We start from the raw sequence: 19,954 nt of genomic DNA, 5'->3' as shown, positions 1-19,954 counted from the left end.
AACATGCTGCCAGAACCTGTAATCCTGGGAGCAACTTCAAGGGAAAGGAAGTTCTATTCTCATCCCTTCCAACAGCTCTTACACCACGGCAGGAACTCACAGCAGCCCAGGTTCCCCTTGGAAAGGCAGGATGCCATGTTCCTTCTCACTTTTCAGGATTCCTCATAATTTACAAGACTTTACTCATATATTCTGAATGTTTTCAGCAAGATAATGAATAGTGTAAGAGCCTGTGTTCATCTCCTTTCACTTTGTATCTGGTATTTCCTGCAGGGAGGGGATGGAGGAAGGCAGATTTCCTGCTTCAGGGAAGGGACACCCCTGAGACAAACCTCTGACAGGTGCACCTTCCATTCAAATTAGGTTTACAGGGAAAACACTACACCCTAGGAAGAAATGTCACAAATCAACAACTTCCCATTTTGATTTTAGGAGCAGACTTCAAATGCAGCCTCCAAGTACAGGGAGCACTGACAATCTAAGCCATATGACATCCCTTCCAAAATTCCCTCTAGCCATGACAAAATGACTGCAGAAATAATGCAGCACCCTGGCCCTCCTGTTGCATCAGGAATAAGCCACTGGAGACACAGCCAAAGGGACAAAAGTTGCTCTAGCTGGGCATATTTTGAAAGGAGAGGACGGAAGAAATTAGGTGTCTCCACTGTTGAAGTTTAAAGTTTGTTAGAAATGTTTCCAAGAACTGGACAAAGGATGGGAGAGTAGACAGACAGTACCAGAGGCAGGAGAACCAGAAAAATAAACCAAACAACAGCTTTAATAAGAATTTGTACATAACAAGGTTAAAATCTTTATGGTAAACCTGCAGCAAAGGAACACCAGAAGTCCCTCTCTGAGAAGGACAGTGACAGCAATGCCTCAGCCTAGGGGAAATTGAGCACATCAACCAGGGCTCATCAGTGGAATGCTATTTTCTAAGGATCACCAAGATCTCTCCTTTCTCCTCTTCTGGATATTTAGATGTGTTTGTTTGGGGCTAGGGTTTCCTAGTGCACCAACCCTCAGGGGTTCTTGTCCTGGCTCAGGAAGATAGACAGGTACCTAAGGAGTTGTTCCACTGAGGATACAGATTCATTTCCTTGGTCTCTATTGGGCCTGTTAATTGGGAAACTCTTCCCTCCCAGGAGCAGTGTGATTCCTTGATAGGATTTAATTAGCATCCAAAGAAGAACAGAACCCTCAAATAAAGCTCTCACAAATCTCTGCTGCAGCTCAGCTTCCATCCCACCAAGGTAGCACTTCAGTGGCATGTTCCCACCTTGGCAGTGTGAAAGCAAGGGATGGGCAATTTCCTCTCAGGCACAAAGAACACACAAAAACCGAGGGCAAGATCAAAGGGACGGGGCCAAGAAAGGAAGCAAGATCCAGAGTGTGTTTCTTTTGAGACCCTGAAGGCCCCTCCCAGGAGACACTGCAGCTCAGGCAGCAGAAGCTGAGAGGGAGAGAGGCTGGCTTGGCAGCAGTGGGGGCTCAGAGGGCCTCAGCCAATGTAGATCCTGTGGAAGTCGTTGGCCCCAAAGGCTGCGTTGCACTTGGGGCACTTGCGCTGCCGGGTGTCATAGCGCGTCTTCACGCACTCGAAGCAAAAGACGTGGAAGCACTTGGTGAGCACCGCGTCCTTCTTGCGCATGTTGCAGCACGGGCACGTCAGGCGGGCCTGCAACACACACACAGACACATAGACACACAGACAGAGCTGTGAGGGGCCCTGCAGCCCAGCTGCTGTGCTCAGACATGTCTCAACATGAAGGTCCTTCCATTCCTCAGAAGGACAATGTGGTTTCTCCAGTGCCAGAGTACAGACGAGAGATGTCAGATAGTGGAAGTGTGCCTACACATCTTCTGACTAAGGTAAAAAGGGAAGCTGAGGGACAGAGATACTCACCTTGTAATCCTTGATTTCCTCCATCAAGATCTCATCACAGTTGGGAACCATGTCAGGCTTCTTTGTGGTCTCCAGCTTCCTGCGCAACCTAGAAATATCTTCCTGCACAAAAACAGGAGACCAAGAGAAGGAGCAGTACATTCTCTGTCAGTTTCTTCAGGGACCAAAGAGAACATGCACCTGGCTAAGTCACGCCACCCATAGTTTCAGCCACTATAATCCAAGAGACAACATGATCCTCTGATGCCACAAGTATTGTCAGTTATCAGGGGACAAAATCTGAAAGAGCCAAGACCTGATGAAGCCAAAGTCAAGTGAAACTGGACACCAAGAGCAGTTCAGCTGAAACCCTCGACAAGCTCAGTGTACAAGGAGGACACTAAAGCAGACAGATCTTAAAGGATTGTGCATAGGATACATACCTCAGCCCTTTTGAAGTTGAACATCTCTTTCTCTCTAGTTACTCTGTTTTCCACAATCTCTTCCTGAAAATCATGTAACTTCTTCTGAGCCAGCTCTAGCTGGGCCTTCAGATCATCTGCAAGCTGGGCTGCATCCATGGCCTGAGAAAGAAAACCAGGACCAAACATAGAAGAACAGCTCTAGTGGCTTCTTCTTGTTATTACCTTATTATCAACAAGTTCTATCATTTAGCTTCAAGATTCCTTTGGGCAGAGCCAAACCTTGGCATACTGCAAAGCACATCACTTAGAAAAACACTAATGATCATCCAAATCTCTTCTTGAGGTATTTTCAGCCTTCCAGCTTTTACATTTTCTCTACTAAAGTGTTCAGAGGCAGTTCTGTTAATAGACAGAACTGCAAGATACCTATATCTAACAATCTTCTCTCTTCACCAGCTCTCTTCTAACTTTATAACCAAATGCCCTTACACCCCAAATTGTCATGCTTAGCACAGGTGACTCTGCTGAATTGTTCCCAGCTCCTCTTCACAGTGCTTTCCTTTTTGCCTGTTTTAATGTAATTTCTGTATTTCTAAAACTTAACAACAAAGGCAGCTATAAGACTTAGTCTTACTTTACTGATAACACACCTGCTTCATTGATCTTAGGCATTTGTTGAAAGTGTTCACATTCCCCAGCTGTATTTCCTTTTGCCTCTCCCATGCTTGCTACAAAGGCCTTGACCACAGTTAACTTCATCTGGCTGCTCTTTCTTCACCACAGGTTACACAGAAAAACGTTTAACCTGCTTTTCCTTATCAAAGCAAAACATCAGTCTCCAGTACTTTAATCATAATTCTCTTCAGGACTCCTCAGCCTTCTGATACACTCATCCCAAATCAGGAAATACCAGGTTCTGTAATGCCAGTAAGAGCTCAGAGCCTTCCATGCCTCCCCAAGGCAGCAACTCCCCCTCACAGCCCAAGAGGAAAGGAAGGCATCGCTCACCTTGCGTTTGTTCATCTCCAGAGCCTGTGTTCGCAGCCCCAGCTCCTTCTCTCCTGTTCCAATGCTGCTCTGCAGTAGGTGTTCCTTCTCCTCCAGCTTACGCACTACCTGCAGCTGGGCATCCACCTTGGAAAGGGACACAGTAGGAAGAGAAGGAATGAATGCATGCATGCTCAGTGGGTCTTCAGAGCTGTCATTCAAGCTGTAGCTAAAACTACCCCTGCCTCCCCATCATCAGGGAGCACACCTTCAGCTTGCCTTTTTCTCCCAGAGCAGCTGTGCCTGTATCGAGAGAGCTGTACCCAGATCTCTCTGGTCAACACTTTAAAAGTCAGCAGTCAAATATTTGCAACAAACATGTCTTAATTTTTGGACAGTGGCTTAAAGACTTGCTGTAAGGCAGTGAACAGTTCCACAGTGGCACCAAGGATGACAGGATACAAAGTCATAGAATGGCCTGGATTGGAAGGGACCTTAAAGATCTTCTGGTCCCAGCCTGAGATAACTCCCTGAGATAACTTCCACTAGGGCATGTTTCTCAAAGCCCCATCCAAGCCTGGCCTTGAACACTTCCAGAGATGAGGCATCCACAACATTTTTGGGCAACCTCCAGCAGTGCCTCACCACCCTCTGAGTGAAGAATTTCTTTCTAACATCTAATATAACCCTGCCCCCTTTCAATTTAAAACCACTGCCTTTTGTCCTGTTAATCTCCCTCATTTTTCTAAGCCCCCTTCAGGTACTGGAAGGCTGCAATGAAGTCTCCCCTGAGTCTTCTACAAGCTGAGCAGACCCAGCTCTCTCAGCCTGTTCTTGTAGCAGAGGTGCTCATTTCTTCTCATCATCTTTGCAGGCTCCTCTGAACTCCCTCCAAGAGGTCCATGTGTCTTTCCTGTGCTGAGGACCCCAGAGCTGGATGCAGCACTGCAGCTGGGCTCTCACAAGGGCAGAGCAGAGGGGCAGAATCCCCTCCCTCAGCCTGCTGCCCACACTGCTTTGGATGCAGCCCAGGATGCAGTTGGCTTTCTGGGCTCCCAGCGTGTGCCGCTGGGTCAGGTCCAGCCTCTCATCCACCAGAATCCAAGAGTTCTTCTCTGCTCTGGTGCTCTCAGCGATTTCCTCTCCCAGCCTGTGCCTATGTAGTAGTTCAGAATGGAACCACGGTTTCCAACTTCTCCTGCTTGTTACCAGTATATACAGCTATAGGTAGAATATACAGGCAGAAGTACTATTCCAACAGGAAAAGAACTTCCCACTTTTCCTCACCCATCTGCTCTCCATAGCAGTGAACTCGCAGGACATTGTAATGCTCATACAGCAGCCTCGGTTTCCTACAATGACAGGCCCCTTTGAATCCTGATGCATTCCCAGGCTGGTAAGAGGAACACTCCATCCTGGACTGATTCTGGTGAGGACAGTTAATTCACTTCAGAGCAGCTCACATGCTGCTATGTTTTGCATTTTGGAGCAAAACACTGTCAGTAACACAGCACAGTTTTAGCTGCTGCTGAGCAGTACTTCCACACCACCAAGACCTTCTGTGTCTCATGCTGCCCACCAGCAGGTAGGCTGAGGGTGCCCAGGAAGTTGGGATGCCACACAGCCAGGACAGCTGATCCAGCTGGCCCGAGGGGTGTTCCACACCCTACAATGCTGTGCACAGCAGTAACAGCTGGTGGAAAGGCGGCAGTAGGAGGATTTTCAGAGCTGCAGCATTTAGTAACAGTAAGGCCTGATTAAGCCATGCCTTCCTGCCTGCCCCAGGAAGTAACCAGTTAATTAACTTCTTGTTTCGCTTGTGTGGACATCTCTGCTGTTCAACTGCCTTTATTCAGCTCACCTGTTTTCTCACTTTGTCCCTTCTGATTCTTTCCCCTTTCCCTCAGTGGGGGAGAGAGCAAATGGTTGTGTGCAGCTGCCTAAAACAGATAACCTCCATCTCCCCACCATCTCTCTTGTCCTCTCTTCTTTTTCCCTATTACCTGTGTTTTCAGTGTCAAAACTTGATCTGCTAGCTCCTCCTTTTCCTCTTTCAGCAGCTTATGGATCTGGTTGGACTTGATACGTTCTGACATCAGCTTGAAGTTGGCATCATCCTTCTCCCGCAGCTGCTGCATCAGGCGGATGTTCTGCTCTTGCATGTCTTCAAAGGCTTGGCCTGTGACATCCATTTCTGACAGCAGGGCCTCTTCCTCCTGCAAAAGAATCACAGGCTCTGGCCAAACTGTGCCCTGGACCTCTTAGAGTGAGCCTGAACCTTTTATTCAGAGACAGCAAACCTATCGAAGATGGAGGAAGATTCTCAGTGTCAGGGAACACCATTATCCCAACAATCAGAAAAATGTATTCTCTACAAGTCTGCACCACAGCAGGGGTACTCTGAATTTGAAGGTGCAGAGAAAAGATGGTTACATGTCACTTGTTTGGCAGAATCGGGTTTGACACAGTCGTTGCCAGAGCTGGGCAGAAATCAACACCCAATTCCCAGCAGCTGAACAGCTGTCACATGCACCAGGGCAAAAATTCCACCTGTGGAGAGCTTGACAGCTTCCAACTAACAGGCTGCCAAGCTGCTTAAACTCACTTTGGCCACTTCAGCATTGACACGGTAGAGCAGTTCTGTTCTACAGCAACAAGAATCAAAATTCTAAGAAAGTATGTGTCAATTCATTGGCTTGCCTCTATCCTGCTGAGGTGTTCCTGCTCTCTCATTGGATTGAGCCATTTTTAGCAGAAGGTATGTACCACTTCCATGCAAAATATTCACTAAATGAACTGAGGAGGTAGTAAGTCTTAAAAAGAAGTTGTCATCTCTTCCCCTAATGGCTGACAAAATACAGCCAATTCTCCTCTTTGTTCTTCACCAAGGCCATATGTTTAACTGTTTATTTAATGTTTAATTGTGATTAAACATTTCCCACCATGGCCTGCCTGTGATATCCCAGAGCTGAGGGTGAAGGGGGTTATTTTATTGGTAGCTCTTTTGCTTGCTCAGTTTTTTTCCCCTTTGGTAAACAAGCACCAAACTCCCATCCCTGGCCCATACAGATATAAATTCCTTCTCTCTTTCTGGACGTAACCTGAAGGCAGCTTCTCCAGTTGCCCCAGTCAAAAGAGAACTCATCAGGAATTTCTCACCTGCTTAGCCATGGCAAGTTTCTTCTGTAAATATTCAATCTGTTCTTCCACTGCTCGGATCTTGCGGAGGGCATCCTCATCAGCCATCTTCTTACTCTCCTTTTTTTCCTTGTCTTCCAATTCTTTCACCCTCTGCCTCAGTTCTTCAAGCTAAAAGAACCAACCAGAAACAACACTAAACACAAGCATATGCCCTGAGCATTGTTCAGAGCCTGTTTTCCACAAAATTCTCTGAAACACTCAGGACTGCCTTCAAAGCATGGCAAAAAAACCCCAGGTTGTTTTGACAGTGTTACAGGCAGATGTACCATTGAGATGGGCTGTAGGCCCAAGATCTTGACTTCCACACCTTTGAAAATTTCATTTCATCTTTTATCAGAGTAGGAACATCAGTCTCCTGCAATTGTACATGTATAGAGGCTCAGAAAGCCTCTGATCCTTTAAGGCCATCTGGTCAAGGACCTTCTTCCATACAAGGAGGGGATTAGAGGAAAATGAAAAGGTAAAATAAAACCTACAGAGATACAGACTTGGCAGACAAATGGTAAGGGAGGCAGTGATGACAATGAAAACTGGTCAGTCACACTAAATGTTGAGAGCACATGAGAGTGTAAGAATATTTACTCCATCAAGATTATCTGAGTGTGGGAGAAGGAGAAAACCCAAAACAAAATATACAGAGACACAAACCTGACAAAACAAACACAGCTACAAAGAGAGGAAGCAAACCTCCCCAGTCACAACAGTTTCCAAGAAACTACAGGAACCACTTCCAGGAAGATCAGCTGGGACTTTGTAACTGATGACACTGTAAAGCAGGAATGGCTCCTGAACTGGGACAGCCAATTAAGAGCGGCTCAAATCCAGAAGAAATGTGCAGGGAAATGGAGACCAAGGATGAACAAACTGGGGTTAGACGAAGAAGGGTATAAAAGGAGCCAGTCCCATGGGAAATATGGGCAATCAGTACACATTTGTCTCGCTCAGCCTTGCCCACGATCATCATGATCATCCTGTCCTATCTTCTTGTATCTTTTCATCACACATTTTCCTAAGTATTGCCATGTAATCTAACTCTTTATGCCATGTGTGTGTACTGCACAGAGGAAATGCTGCCTATAGGTGAAACCTGCTTGTGAAGAAGGCAAGAGGGGCTTGGTACCGCAGGGGTCCCAAAGAGAGGGACATGCTGGAACTGAAGGAATCTGCAACTGGGTCTGTGCTTATGAACCTAGAGATTGTTGTGTGAGTGTGCCTGCACTAGGAACTAGTCCCCATTTATCTCCAGACCATTCCAATCTCTAAGTGACAAAGCTGAGAAGACAAACAACCCTCAGTTCTGAGGAGAGAAACAACACAGTTCTGCTACAGAGTATCTGAAAAGAAGTTTAAGTAACACATTAAGAAGAAAAGAGGAAGAGAAATTTGGAATACCTCAGCTTTTGCCTTCTTCTCAGCTGCCATGAGCTGCACTTTGTCTCTCTGCTCTTTGGGGGCAGAGCGGTACATATCTAGCAACAGTTTCATTTCCTTCTGGCTCTCCTGGGCCTTCCTGGAGAAAGGCAGACAGACCACAGTGAGAACACACCAGCAAAGCTACACTGTTACACAGCCAGCACCACAGCCTGGCAATATTATCTCATCTCCCATATGGATATGGAGTTGTTGGTGGCTCATTTTATCCTGGTAACATAAAATAGCAGCTGAGTATAGGCTGGAAATAAAACATTTTCAGGCACACAGGTTGAAATGCAAAAAGTAGGCTGGAGATGAAATACATATCCTAATAATATCTACAAACTCTCCACCTCTGCTGTGGGAACCATATAGGAGTGGGAACACTGCTGTGTCCTCTCTTAATAACCTGGTGCTGTGAACTTCTGTGCTATTGTTATGACAGCAACAAATCAATATTACTTGACTAACACCATGAAGTATATGCTTTGGTAATTCATGCTTTAGGCTACTGCACTGACCATATCACAATCAGATACAGAGGGGGTCAAGAAACTCTCTTGGTTCCCAACTCCAGTGATGCTGATCCCGTAAAAGCAAGAATACATGAACACCCCAGGCTTGGGCACTGCTCACACAGGAAAGGGAGAAACAGCAACTCTTACTTGAGCTCAGCCTTCAGCTGCTTGATCACTTCGGCCTCCTTCTTTCTTCCATCTTCATGCTTCCCTTTCTCCTTCTCTTTGGACTCTCTCTCCTTCTCTGATTCCTTTTGCTTCTGCTTTTCCCGCTCCCGCTCCTTTTCCTTCTCTTTCTCTTTTTCTCGTTCTCTCTCTTTCTCCTTCTCCTTTTCCTTCTCTCGTTCCCTCTCCCTTTCCCGTCTCTCCCGCTCCCGTTCCTCTTCATCTCGCCTGGCCTTCATCTCATTAACATCTTCAGAAGCAGCCTTGGGAACAGGCACTGGGGCAGAAGGATCATCAGGCTCCTGCTTGATCTCTGCAGGTTCCTCCTTTGTGTCTTCAGTGCTGGACTGGGACTGGAGGAGAGCACTGCCACTGCGAGAGCGGATCTGGTGTGGAACAGGAAGAAAGATGACCAAGAAAACAAATGTTTAAGTTCTTAGCCAGGAGTCTTCCTTATCCCCTTCTCCCTTGTCTTCCCAGATCCATCTTCCACGCCCCATTTTCATGGAGCACTACACAGCTACAAAGGAAGACCATGTGTTTGGTCTAAAAAAGCAGCAGACCTCTACAGAAAATTTCACTGCATCCTGCACAGCGTATCAGAAAGGTTGGTATTCCTGGCAAGGATGACAGCATCCCCCCTTCTCCTAAGCTTCTTCCCTCTTTTCTGGCATTTCCTGCTGTGTTACCTTGCTCAGGTCAGATTGGGCCTCTCTCAGTTTGCGCTTGTATCTCAGCACCTCTCCCTTCAGCTGGTGGTTGTGATTCTGGAGGCTGCTGATGAGGTGACGCATCTCCCGATTAATGGGACCTGCAAAACCAGAAACACCTCTGCAACAAACCACACTTCTGGCAATCTTCTTGAGGACTTTCATGGAGATGGAGAACAAGGTAGGTGACAATGACAAAGAACAAAATAAGACTATCACCACTCTGCCATATAACAGAGCAACACAAAACATTTGCAGAAGGAAAGTCATGCCAGTTTTATACGCAACCATAAGTCCTTGCAAATTCACAGTCCTAAGTTCCCACTTAACATTCTTTTTATGACCAGGCACCTAAGGGAAAAATGTCATGTTACAAAAGAAATCTGATTTAAATGCTACTTCAGAAGTAATTTATTTCTTCTGATGAAATTTAAGAATCACTGCTTTGCTATCTAGATTGGTCTTACAGACTTGGAAGTGAATCCTCTCCTCAAGTAATTTTTAATCATGCAATACATCCTGCCATAAACCAGAATTGTTAGCAAAATGTACCTATTATGCAGCATCTAAAAAGAAATTGGGTAACATGGAATTGGCCTCCCAACAAAACAGGTGAACAGCTTTGTTTGTTGAGATGAGGAGCTGCCAGAACAAGTATTTAATAGCAACAAAGAATCAACCCATGCATCCTAGTGCACTGTAGCCCCTAATGGGTATTGGTGGGTGGGTGTTGTTTGTTTTAGGGACAGCAGAACAACACCTTACCTGCTTGCTCATTGGCAGCAAGTGTCTGTTCAAACTCTATCCTCAACATCTCGTACTCTTTGCGCACTTGTGCCAGGGTGTCCTCCAGCTGAATCACCTCCGTGCGTAGCTTCTTGTGAAGGCTGACCTCATCCCTCTGAGGAACAAAAAGGAAACAGAACTCAATGCTCTGAACCTGGAGTATCTCTCACCTTATCAATATCAGGTACCACCAGAGCCTGAATTATCACCAGAAACGTCTATTTCCTGAGCATTTGCAGAGGCACACAGACCCAGCAGTGATGGCTGGTGGCACGGCAGAACTCCCAGGCTGAGGGAGCAGAGGCATTACCTCGATCAGTTCCACCTGGCGCTGGTGCGTGGCACGGGTGCCGTGGAGCAGCGTGCGGGCCTCGTCAAGGTGTGCCTTCAGCTGCAGACTCTCATTGTACAAAACAGAAAACTGGGACTGCATGCAGCGATATTCTGGGGTCTCCTTCACAGCCTCTTCCACGGCCCGCCGCAGCTCAACCTAGTTGGGACACAAGAAAATGCCACAAAAAGAAAAATTATCCCCTTGCCTTTGGTTTCTGTCTCTCAAGACAGAAGAACAGTGAATCAAGCTGCCACAAGCAAAGACAAAAGCAGAACTTGAATAGAACTGCTGTGAAGTAGGTCCAAATGATATGATTCAGCACCAATCTTAAAAAGTGTCTGAGTTCTCTTCATGCACTAGGCCGCTTCTCTCACACAACCACAAGACGGAAGTTTTTGAATCTTAGGTCCTGAAATAGTTTCTCTCAAAGATATGAGCTTGGAAAACATAATAAAATCTAAACACCCAGATCAATAAAGATGGACACATAGAAAAGTATGAGAGAACAGAGGAAATACACATGCAAGTAGGCATTATGTCAGCCTTCTACCACTAGATAACTGAAAGAAAGAGAAATAAAAGAAAATTCCAGAGGTACAGAACTGAACTGCAAAAAAAATTAGTTAGCAAATGATTGTGACTAGCTGCAGTGAAACAGACACATATATACATGCAGTCAGCTTAAAAGTAATTACAGGGCAAAATAAAAGTTGTTAGCTAAAGACCACTTCTCTCTAAACACCCTCATGTGGATAAACAGAATTCAGAGGTGCCTCAAGACAGTTTCCAGCATCAGATCTCTGGATTTAAGTTATTGAGACAGACATTTCTTGTAACTGGCATGACCACTACAATGAAATCTGGATTATTCTCTCCATCATACACTTATCTACCACAGAGCCACAGCTTCTTGTGTTACCACTTTTAAAACATCACAAACTCACAGGCTGTCTCCTATCTATCCATCCCCCACAGTGGGGAAGACAGAAGTTCATTGACACTTTCAAGAGCCTCTCTCCCCATACAAGTTCCTTGATTGTTTCTGTTCTCTGGTTCCATTTGCATAGGGCATGGGGAAAGTGGAAGACGGTTAAAATCTGAAAACAGTTTTAACCAGACATGGTTAAAATGGACTCAAAGATCAGAACAGGGCACGGGCAGGAAACCATTACAATTTCCAGCAGTGGCCACGCGGTGTCACCAATGCACTGAGCTGCAAGTGGAGCCACAGATCCGCTCAATTGTACCTGCAGCAAAGGTAACACAGCTAAAGAGCAGGCTCAGAACAGACACTGCAATGAGGTTTCTGCAGACACAGCACTGCAAAGCTGAGGGTCACCCATCCCACAGAACACCTTCATCTTCACACAGCTACAGGTGTCTCACCTTGAGCTTTTCATTCTGTGTTGTTACTTCCTCAAGATCTTGACGCAGTTCCTCCAATTCATTAAGGCGATTCCCAGCAAGCTCTTTATTCTCTTCCAGCTCTGCATTCATCTCCTCAAACTGTTGGGATAAACTGCTTGTAAATCCTACTGTTAATGTGTCTCCTGAGAGTGCTAATGAACTATCTGTTCATGCAGTAACAGCAGCTACAGACTGAGCAGTCGGGTAACTTGACCAAGCGAGACAAGAGTCTAATTCCACCAGGTGTTTCTTAAGTAGAAAACTCATGACACAGACAAAATGGCTTATCCAGAGTCACTCAGCTTTGTGGCATAGGATCTAAAAATTATCTAAAATAAGTATTTAAATTCTGTTCAAATTGTGGCCCTTGTTCTCCTTGAATGTATTCTTACCCTTGCCAACAGACAAGCTCCTGACCTCACCTTGCGGGCATTAATGGTGATTGTTCCCCCATAGAGGCTGCTCCCAGCTCCATACACCTTGTAGCCTTTGGAATTTACCTGCAAGAAATACAAGAGACCCAGTGAAATACTGACAAGAGTGATGCAGCAGGTCCAAGACCAAAGAAAGAACACTGCAGGTTCTCAGTTCTCCCAGCAAAGTCCCAGAGAGGATGACACACACCCATCCAACACCACCCCACTTCCCAGGTCTCCTGGCCAGCGCTTACTCGTTCCAGGACGTCGGCCAGGTGGCGGTTGAGCCTCTGCTCTCTCTTGCGGATCTTGTCAATGTCCCACTGCAGGTCATCAATCATGGTCTCCAGGACAGACACCCGGGATTCTGCTGTCTCCACCCTCTCTTGCAGCTTGGAGAACTGCAATCAAAGGAGTGCTTTAGCCAACACATTGCATAGAGCCAACTTTTCCTGATGCTGCTCAGGAGTCATTTTTCTCTTATTCATCATGTGCTTTTTATCTTTTGCTGTGGTGACAGACTATTCCATAAACTGTCCCGAATTTTACACAAGACAGCAGCAAAAATAAGACAAAACTGAAAATTGAGAAAGAGCAGGAAGCTGGTAATATCTGGCAGAATACAGAGGCAGCCACCGCAGCTGATTCAAACCCTTTTTTGATTTTAATCTTTTCAATCCCTATGTCCATCTACTTTAGAGAGCACCTAAGTGCTCAGATGTCTAACGCTGTGCAAGACCAGCATTAACCCAATTTTTTAATGAACTGAAATCTCTCAAACAAATGCTGCTACTAATGTGAATCCTTTAACAACTGGGATCATCCTGTAACTGATATCATTACACTGTCAAATTACACGGAGAAACCAAGAAATTCAGAGTGACAGGGATGTCACCTTGACTGTTCCAGGTGTCTACACAGCCACCTCAGCATCAAGTACCCCCAGTTTCTCTGCTCTCCTCTCTTCTTTAAAATTTAAATCCATTCAGTTCACTGTCTCACTTATATCCTTTCCTTCAGTGATGCAACAAACAAATCAACCTGATTTATACAGAAAATCTATATACAGCTCTCCACAACAACAACCTTTTTTGTAACTTTCAAACAATGCTCCTCCTGTGTCTCTCCAAGGATAGGAACTGCCTTCCAATCTATGGGAACCATAAATTATGCTAAGCAGGACCCCAAAGCAGATTTCTTTCTCTACCCTGCTCATACCTCCTGAGACATGACTCTGTGCTTCTCCTGAAGAACATCAGCCAGTTCCTGCAGCCGTCCATTCTCGTGTGACAGGTAGGTATTCAGCTCCACTACTGCTTCTTCCATCAGTGAAATATCTGAAAGGTGCACAAATAAAAGGGAATTAATGGAAATCTGGTTTTGATACCTGAACAGCAAAGAGAGAAAGAAAACAGAAAAGGAGACTTCTGGGTCGAACGTTGGTTTAATTTACCTCGGCCATGGGTGCTTCCTGAGGGCCTGATCTCAATCCACAGAGAGCTCTGACCTGCACTCCATAAGCAAAAAGCTCTGCAGTTTAACAGTGCTGCCCATTTCTGACCCGGGGGCCATCCCCTAACACCAGAGACCACTTGAGCTGTGTCTGTGCCAGCAACCCAGACCATGCTCTTGGAACCCAGGGACACTCGAATGATGCCCAAATGCATTCATAAACCTCCTGCAACAGGTGGCCCTGGGTGACACATCAGGCCAACACACCATGACACAATGTGACTATCACAGCACTGCGGTGACAGGTGAAACTAGAGCACCTGGGGGCAGGTTCACATGGCACCAGTGTCAAAGCTACTACAGCTTATGACTGCCAGCCAAGGACAGCAACATGTTCCTACACCCATACCAGACTTGGTCAGAGCACACAGAAGGCACACCAAGCATGAGCTGATATTTCACCCAAGGTTTCTTTCAAAAGATTAAAAATCTTACCTTAAGCTAATGATGTTTTTTCAACAGTCATCTGAGTCTAAAGTGAATCTGCTACATTAATTTTTAGAAGATGGTAATTTGGCTTTCTCTGCAGAACTCTGCTATGTTCAAAACTGACAGCTACACTAAGCACACCACACCATGAGATGGGTACAATTTTGCTCAGGACTCAGTGGAAACTGAGCAGCTTGTTATTGCTACACCTTCTACTAAACCTCAAAGGAGAAAGAGTCCACCATCAGTTCACAATGCTGATTTCACTTCTTTACTTGTAAGCATGAAACCTTTTATGTGGTGGCTGAGGAGGTTCAACTGTGCTCTCTGACTTCTCAGGCACATGAACACAGTACTGGCAGAAACAAGCTGCTTCTTAGCCCAACTGAGAGCCTCAGCAGAGCCCTCAGCATTCAAATACAGAGGTAGATACGATGCACTTCTAGCACATGGTCCTTTAGAAGAGGTTTTGATAAGCAAGAGTTTGGAAAGGCAAACAAATTCGTTTTAGAAAATAAATGCACATGAGAAGGACTAGAGCTTAATGTCTACAATGCAGGATCAGGTCTAACGTAGGGACAGATAAGCATTCTTGAATACCTGCCACCTTTGTCATACCTCCACTATTCAGCTTGTGAGACAGCACATCCACTTTCTCCTGCAGCTTGTCATACATTGTCACAATCTGGGCAACAGCACGGCGGGAGGACTCCACACGCTCCTGCAGCTGAGATTCTATTTCCTCACTGGTACTGCTGGCTAGAGTGGCCAGGAAGGAGAATGCTGGCTCCAATCCCTCCCCTGGGAACATAAATGGGTGAAAAAAAGTAAGTGTGCTCTAGAAGGTAGCATATCACTGCTCTTTAGAATCACAAAAAAAAGGTCTGTCAGCCTTTAGAAATGGACATCAGCATTGTCCACAGCTGAAATCCACCTTTCCCACTGTCCCCAGACAGGTGCCTCACCTCGTTCCCTCTCATCTTTGCGCTCCTGATTACTGTCAGAGTCTGGTTCAGGTTCTGGCACCACCAGTGCTTTTCTTTCAGACAAAAGGTCTCCAAGACCTTGGTCCAGGTCAAAGCGTTTAAGGATGATGCGGATATTTTCATCAAACTGAATGATGGGACAGGCAAGGCAAGACAAGATAAAGAATGGATGTGAACAAAAGCAGTGCAGCGGTACAGGGGAGAGAAGCAAACTGTATATGAAGTAACAAAAGCTGTTCCCAACCTGATTCCAGTAGCGGTTGATGATCAGCAGGGAGGCATCGTCGGTGGCCTGCCGACGCTCCAGCTTCTCAATGTGCTCCCGCAGCTCATCTTCGATGGCCTGGCGCTGGTCCAGCATCTCCGCCAGCTTCCGGTTCTTGGTCTGCAGAGTCCGGATGTCCAGCTCCTCCTGGGCACAGGGACACAGGCCAGGTCACAGAAGGGCTCACCATGACCCCAGAGACATTTCTGCCTCCAGATGAAAAAAACCAAAGGATGGAATGGGGGTATGCAAGGAAGATATACCGTTGAAGAAACACCACCAAGTTTAATGGTCTCCACAGTGGTGCCCGAATCTTCAACCCCTGCCTTCTTCTCCGGAGGTGCAGAAGGGCCAGGCTCTCCAGCCGTCCGCTTGTTGCCAATTCCAGACATGGTGGCTGAAGTGTACAGATTCCCACCTTCTCCAAGTTCTTCCTGAACATTAAAGAACACTATAAAAAAAACACCAAATCCCTACAGTCAGTTTATTTGGAGTTTTTAACACGGTGACACATCACACTAACAAAACGCCCAAAACAAAGAAGATCATGGAACTAGAAAGATTTTGAAAAATATTTTTTGGGAGGAATGGACTAAAAGTGGAAGACTGGTAAAGGAGTGTAAATCATTAAAGTGACATTGCAGCAGGGAATAACTCTTGACAAGGCAATGAACCTCTGGCACTAAGGGCGATCACATCTCTAATACTGCATCTCTGGCCACCTGTTGATTTGGGAAGCAAATTTGTTTCTGTTTGTTTCTGTTACTTTGCTTCCACAAGGAGCACTGTAATAAAAACAAATTTACTCTTGTGTTCTAACTAGGAGATTGTGCCAGCCGGTGCTGACTCACACATTCCGGTCCAACATTAGTAAAACACACCAGCAGGACCTGCACTTCAAGCAGAAAGCCAATGAGGAAAATATCCACTGCTCTGTAATGTTAAAATTGAAGCACTGTACCTTATCACCCCCTTGCAAAAAAGTCTTCATCCAACTGCACTCTCTGCTTTTCTGCATTAACAAAAATGAACCAGGTTAGACTTTGGCAAACAACTGAGACAGTGTGTATGTGCACCAGTTCACTGCACAACAACCAAACTGTTCCTATTGAATCTACACACAAAGCCAGTCAAAGCTGAGGGCAGCAACACCCTGGAAACAAATAAGCCCTGTATGTAGAGAGCCCACAAATCCTAAGAAACTGAAAAGCAACTCAGAGCCAAGGGTTGTAAAGACCCATTCCAAGAGTTTTGCTGTGTACCAGGAGAGATGCAAACATGTTTGAAGAGAACCTATTCCTAACTCAAGGCAGTCTGAAAAGCTCTGGACTAATAGAGAACAGCTGGGGCTGCGAGGGAGGACATCACCTGCCCTGTGCTCCTGCATGGAGCAGGCTCAGGCAAAGCAGGTTGCCATGGGCCCTGTCCAGGCAGCCCAAGCATCTCCAGGCACAGAAACTCAGCCATGGCTCTGGGCAGCCTCTCTAGTGCTTGATCACCCTCAACATTAACACAGGCTTTTCTCATGTTTGAACAGTATTTCCTGTAGTTCCCTAAAATATTATTGAGCAGAATTACAAGTGTATCCTCAAAAGGTTTCCAGCACAAATGGAGCAGTGGAGATGAAAAATGGAACCAATCAGATCTTCACTAGACGTGAGCTGCATTTTTGTCCCACAGCCACTGAGGCTGTGCCTGACTGAATGAAACCAGAAGTGAATGAAGTGCAGACCATACCAGTAAAACCCAACCTGTTCCATTTAAGCCTATAATGGAATTTATGGTCAAACCAGGGGTTAGGAACTGAACCTTTCAGTTCTTATCTGCTTTAATTGATCAGTTTTACTGAAAGCAAGAAAGTCATTGCCTTTTGAAGATGAAGCTGGTACACTGCTTTGCCAAATCTCAGCATTTCACAAGCATTTCAGCATGGCATTGCCCTTCATCATATGCAAAACAGTATAAGGATTATTTCTAAGTGAGTTACTGAAACAGATCCTGCTGAGTTACAGCACAGATCCTGTGAGGTATCTTACAAAGACAATTGCCACAGAACCATTTTCCTTCTCTTAGCCTGCAGCACTGACTTTAGCTGGAATTCTGAGAGCACTGGAAGGGAGAAGCTGTCACTAAAAACATCTCATTTGTCCCCTGTCAGTCCAGCAAGCCACCACTGCTCACTGCCTTTCATGCTTTTTGTTCACAGACAAAATACCCCTTCCACTGCCTCCTGGCACCACCACCCTCAGCCCCAGCTCCCCTCTCACCACTTCCTCACACACTGTACACCAGACCCCAACCCATTAATTTTTTATGGCCACAGATCTTCTCTTTCACAAAATCATTTAGAATGGGAAAAACCTCTGAGACTGAGCCCAACCCATGAACCAACACCACTGTGTCAGTCACTCCACAGCACTGAGTGCCACGTCCCGCCAGGGACAGGGACTCCACCACCTCCCTGGGCAGCCCCTTCCAGTGCCTGACAATCCTTTCTGCTGCTCACACATAGAAGTAGTAAAGGACTCGAAGCATGAATGCACATTTCTTTGAGTGTCAGATTTTCTTTTTGACACAGAACAGCTGATCTGCTCTGCTACTTAACAGTAAGGTTTACTTACTCATTCTGTATTTGCTTTTAAAAAAGATGTATTTCTGATGACAAGCCCTATCGATTGAAGATTTTCTCTTCTTACTTACTATCATTTTACAACTAAATCCAAAACCTTTATTACATCTGCCACCACCTGATGTTCCTGCTACAGTACAGAAATCACACTACACACGTATAAACCTGAATTTATGTAAAGACACAGAAAAACAGAAATAAAAGCATTGGGCAGATTTAAAAACTGCTTTTTGAGTTTATACTCCCCAGCAGGAACTCCAGTCAAACAATGATCCATCCACAAGCCTAACGGGGATTTTTCCATGGCTTCAGGTCAAGCTCAGCAAGAATATTTTAAGCATTGGAGGAGAAAGGGGAAAACTCCCAACCCTTTGCTCTGCCTGGCCCTAGCATGGCATGGATGGGGTGCTGTGTCCAGTTCTGGACTCCTCAGAGTTCAGAAAGACAAGAAGCTACTGGAGAGGTTCCAATGACAGCCACAAAGATGATGAGGGCTCTGGAGCATCTCTCATATAAGAAGAGGCTGTGATATCTGGGCCTGGTTAGCCTGGAGAACACTGGGAGAGGATTTCATTAATGCACACAAATATTTCCAAGGTGAGTGCCAAGAGAGTGGTCCAGACTCTTCAGTGCCACCCAGCAACAGGATGAGGAGCACTGCCCATAAACTAAAACCCAAGAAGTTCCACCTCAACATGAGGAAAAACACTGAGGGTGGCAGAGCACTGGAACAGCTTCCCACGGACGTCGTGGACTCTCCGCCTTTGGAGACATCCTAAACCCACCTGAATGTGTTCCCCTGTCACCCGCTCCAGGTGACTCTGCCTTGGCAGGGGGGTTGCACAGGGTGATCTCAACCAGACCGATGCTGTGATCCAGCTTCCCACACACACCGGCCGCTCCCACACCTCCTCCGCTCTCCCACATCCCTAGGGGGTCCTGCCCCCGGCATCTTCCCACAGCGCCAGCCGGACTCCCCGCGGGTCCGTCCCTCTCTCCGCGGGTGTGCGCTGCCTCCAGCCCCCAGCGACCCCTCCGTCCTCCACATGGCCCCCTCCCGGCTCCCCCCGGCCCACAGCCACCCCACAGACTCACCGCGGCCGCTTCGTCGCTGCTGCCGCCGCCGCCGTGCCCCGTTCCGCCGGCAATGGCCGCTACGGACCGCCTCTTCCGGCCGCCATTTCGCCCTCACCCGTCATGGAGGCGCCACCTTGCCCTCGCCCGACATGGCGGGGCTGCGGCGGCAGCAGACGCCGGCGCCCTCACCCGCACCAAAGATGGCGGCGCGGGCGGAGCGGCCCCCGCCCACACGCGGCCCCGTGGAGCGGCCGCCTCCCTGCCCGCCCCGGGATGGAGCCGTGTCCCGGCCGGAGCGGGCGGGACGGGCATGGGAGCTGCTTGATGCGTTAAACGTTCTCTGCCTGCCATGGTGTGGCAGCAGGGTCGGGGCAGTGAATGTCTCCCTGCATTCGGCACTGGAGAGACCACGCTCTTGCTCCCCTCCAACAGCGAGAATGTTCTGCTTTTCTCCGTGTTGTTTGAAGATTTAACTGTGGGAACTGTGCAGAGACAACACAACAGATGAGGGAAAAAATTACAAGAAAAAATCTGAGTGGTAAGGAGAGAAAGAGAGGGATTAATAATATTTGTATTAATACTTGAGATACTTTTGTGAAGAAGGTGGGGGAGCCAAGAAATCCAATGCCAGTGCAGAGGAACTGCAGAGAAAATCTTGCAGAAATTTGCAGTTACTTAAGAGTCAGGAGTGTGACAAATATGGCTGCTTTTTCCTGAACCTCGAAGTCCTTCACTCCCAATTGCTACAAAAAAGAGTTGAGCAGTATTTACAACATTACAGTTGCTTAAGAATTGGAGTGACTGAAACA

General features: G+C 46.6%; 1 protein-coding gene across 2 annotated transcripts; it reads right to left on the bottom strand.

Moving 5' to 3' along the window:
• Positions 1–760: 760 nt before the first annotated feature.
• LOC135459432 (E3 ubiquitin-protein ligase BRE1A) lies at positions 761–19,303 on the bottom strand. 2 transcript variants are annotated; one of them, XM_064735476.1, is made up of 21 exons: positions 19,164–19,290; positions 16,401–16,451; positions 15,703–15,890; positions 15,419–15,586; positions 15,154–15,301; positions 14,807–14,989; positions 13,466–13,584; positions 12,502–12,648; positions 12,254–12,331; positions 11,811–11,930; positions 10,401–10,580; positions 10,070–10,205; positions 9,284–9,405; positions 8,577–8,980; positions 7,891–8,008; positions 6,457–6,606; positions 5,301–5,513; positions 3,319–3,444; positions 2,329–2,469; positions 1,907–2,008; positions 761–1,678 (listed from the first exon to the last, which is right to left on the bottom strand). In XM_064735476.1, the coding sequence occupies exons 3-21, from the start codon at positions 15,829–15,831 to the stop codon at positions 1,502–1,504; spliced, it is 2,961 nt and encodes a 986-aa protein (XP_064591546.1). In that variant the 5' UTR covers positions 15,832–15,890; positions 16,401–16,451; positions 19,164–19,290; the 3' UTR covers positions 761–1,501. The 2 variants fall into 2 exon arrangements, with proteins under 2 accessions (XP_064591546.1, XP_064591547.1); XM_064735477.1 differs by lacking the exon at positions 16,401–16,451 and having other exon boundaries at positions 19,164–19,303.
• Between the last annotated feature and the right edge of the window lie 651 nt (positions 19,304–19,954).

Source organism: Zonotrichia leucophrys, chromosome Z, assembly GCF_028769735.1.
Source record: "Zonotrichia leucophrys gambelii isolate GWCS_2022_RI chromosome Z, RI_Zleu_2.0, whole genome shotgun sequence".
NCBI classification, from domain to species: Eukaryota; Metazoa; Chordata; class Aves; order Passeriformes; family Passerellidae; genus Zonotrichia; species Zonotrichia leucophrys.
This window is presented reverse-complemented; position numbering and strand designations above follow the sequence as displayed.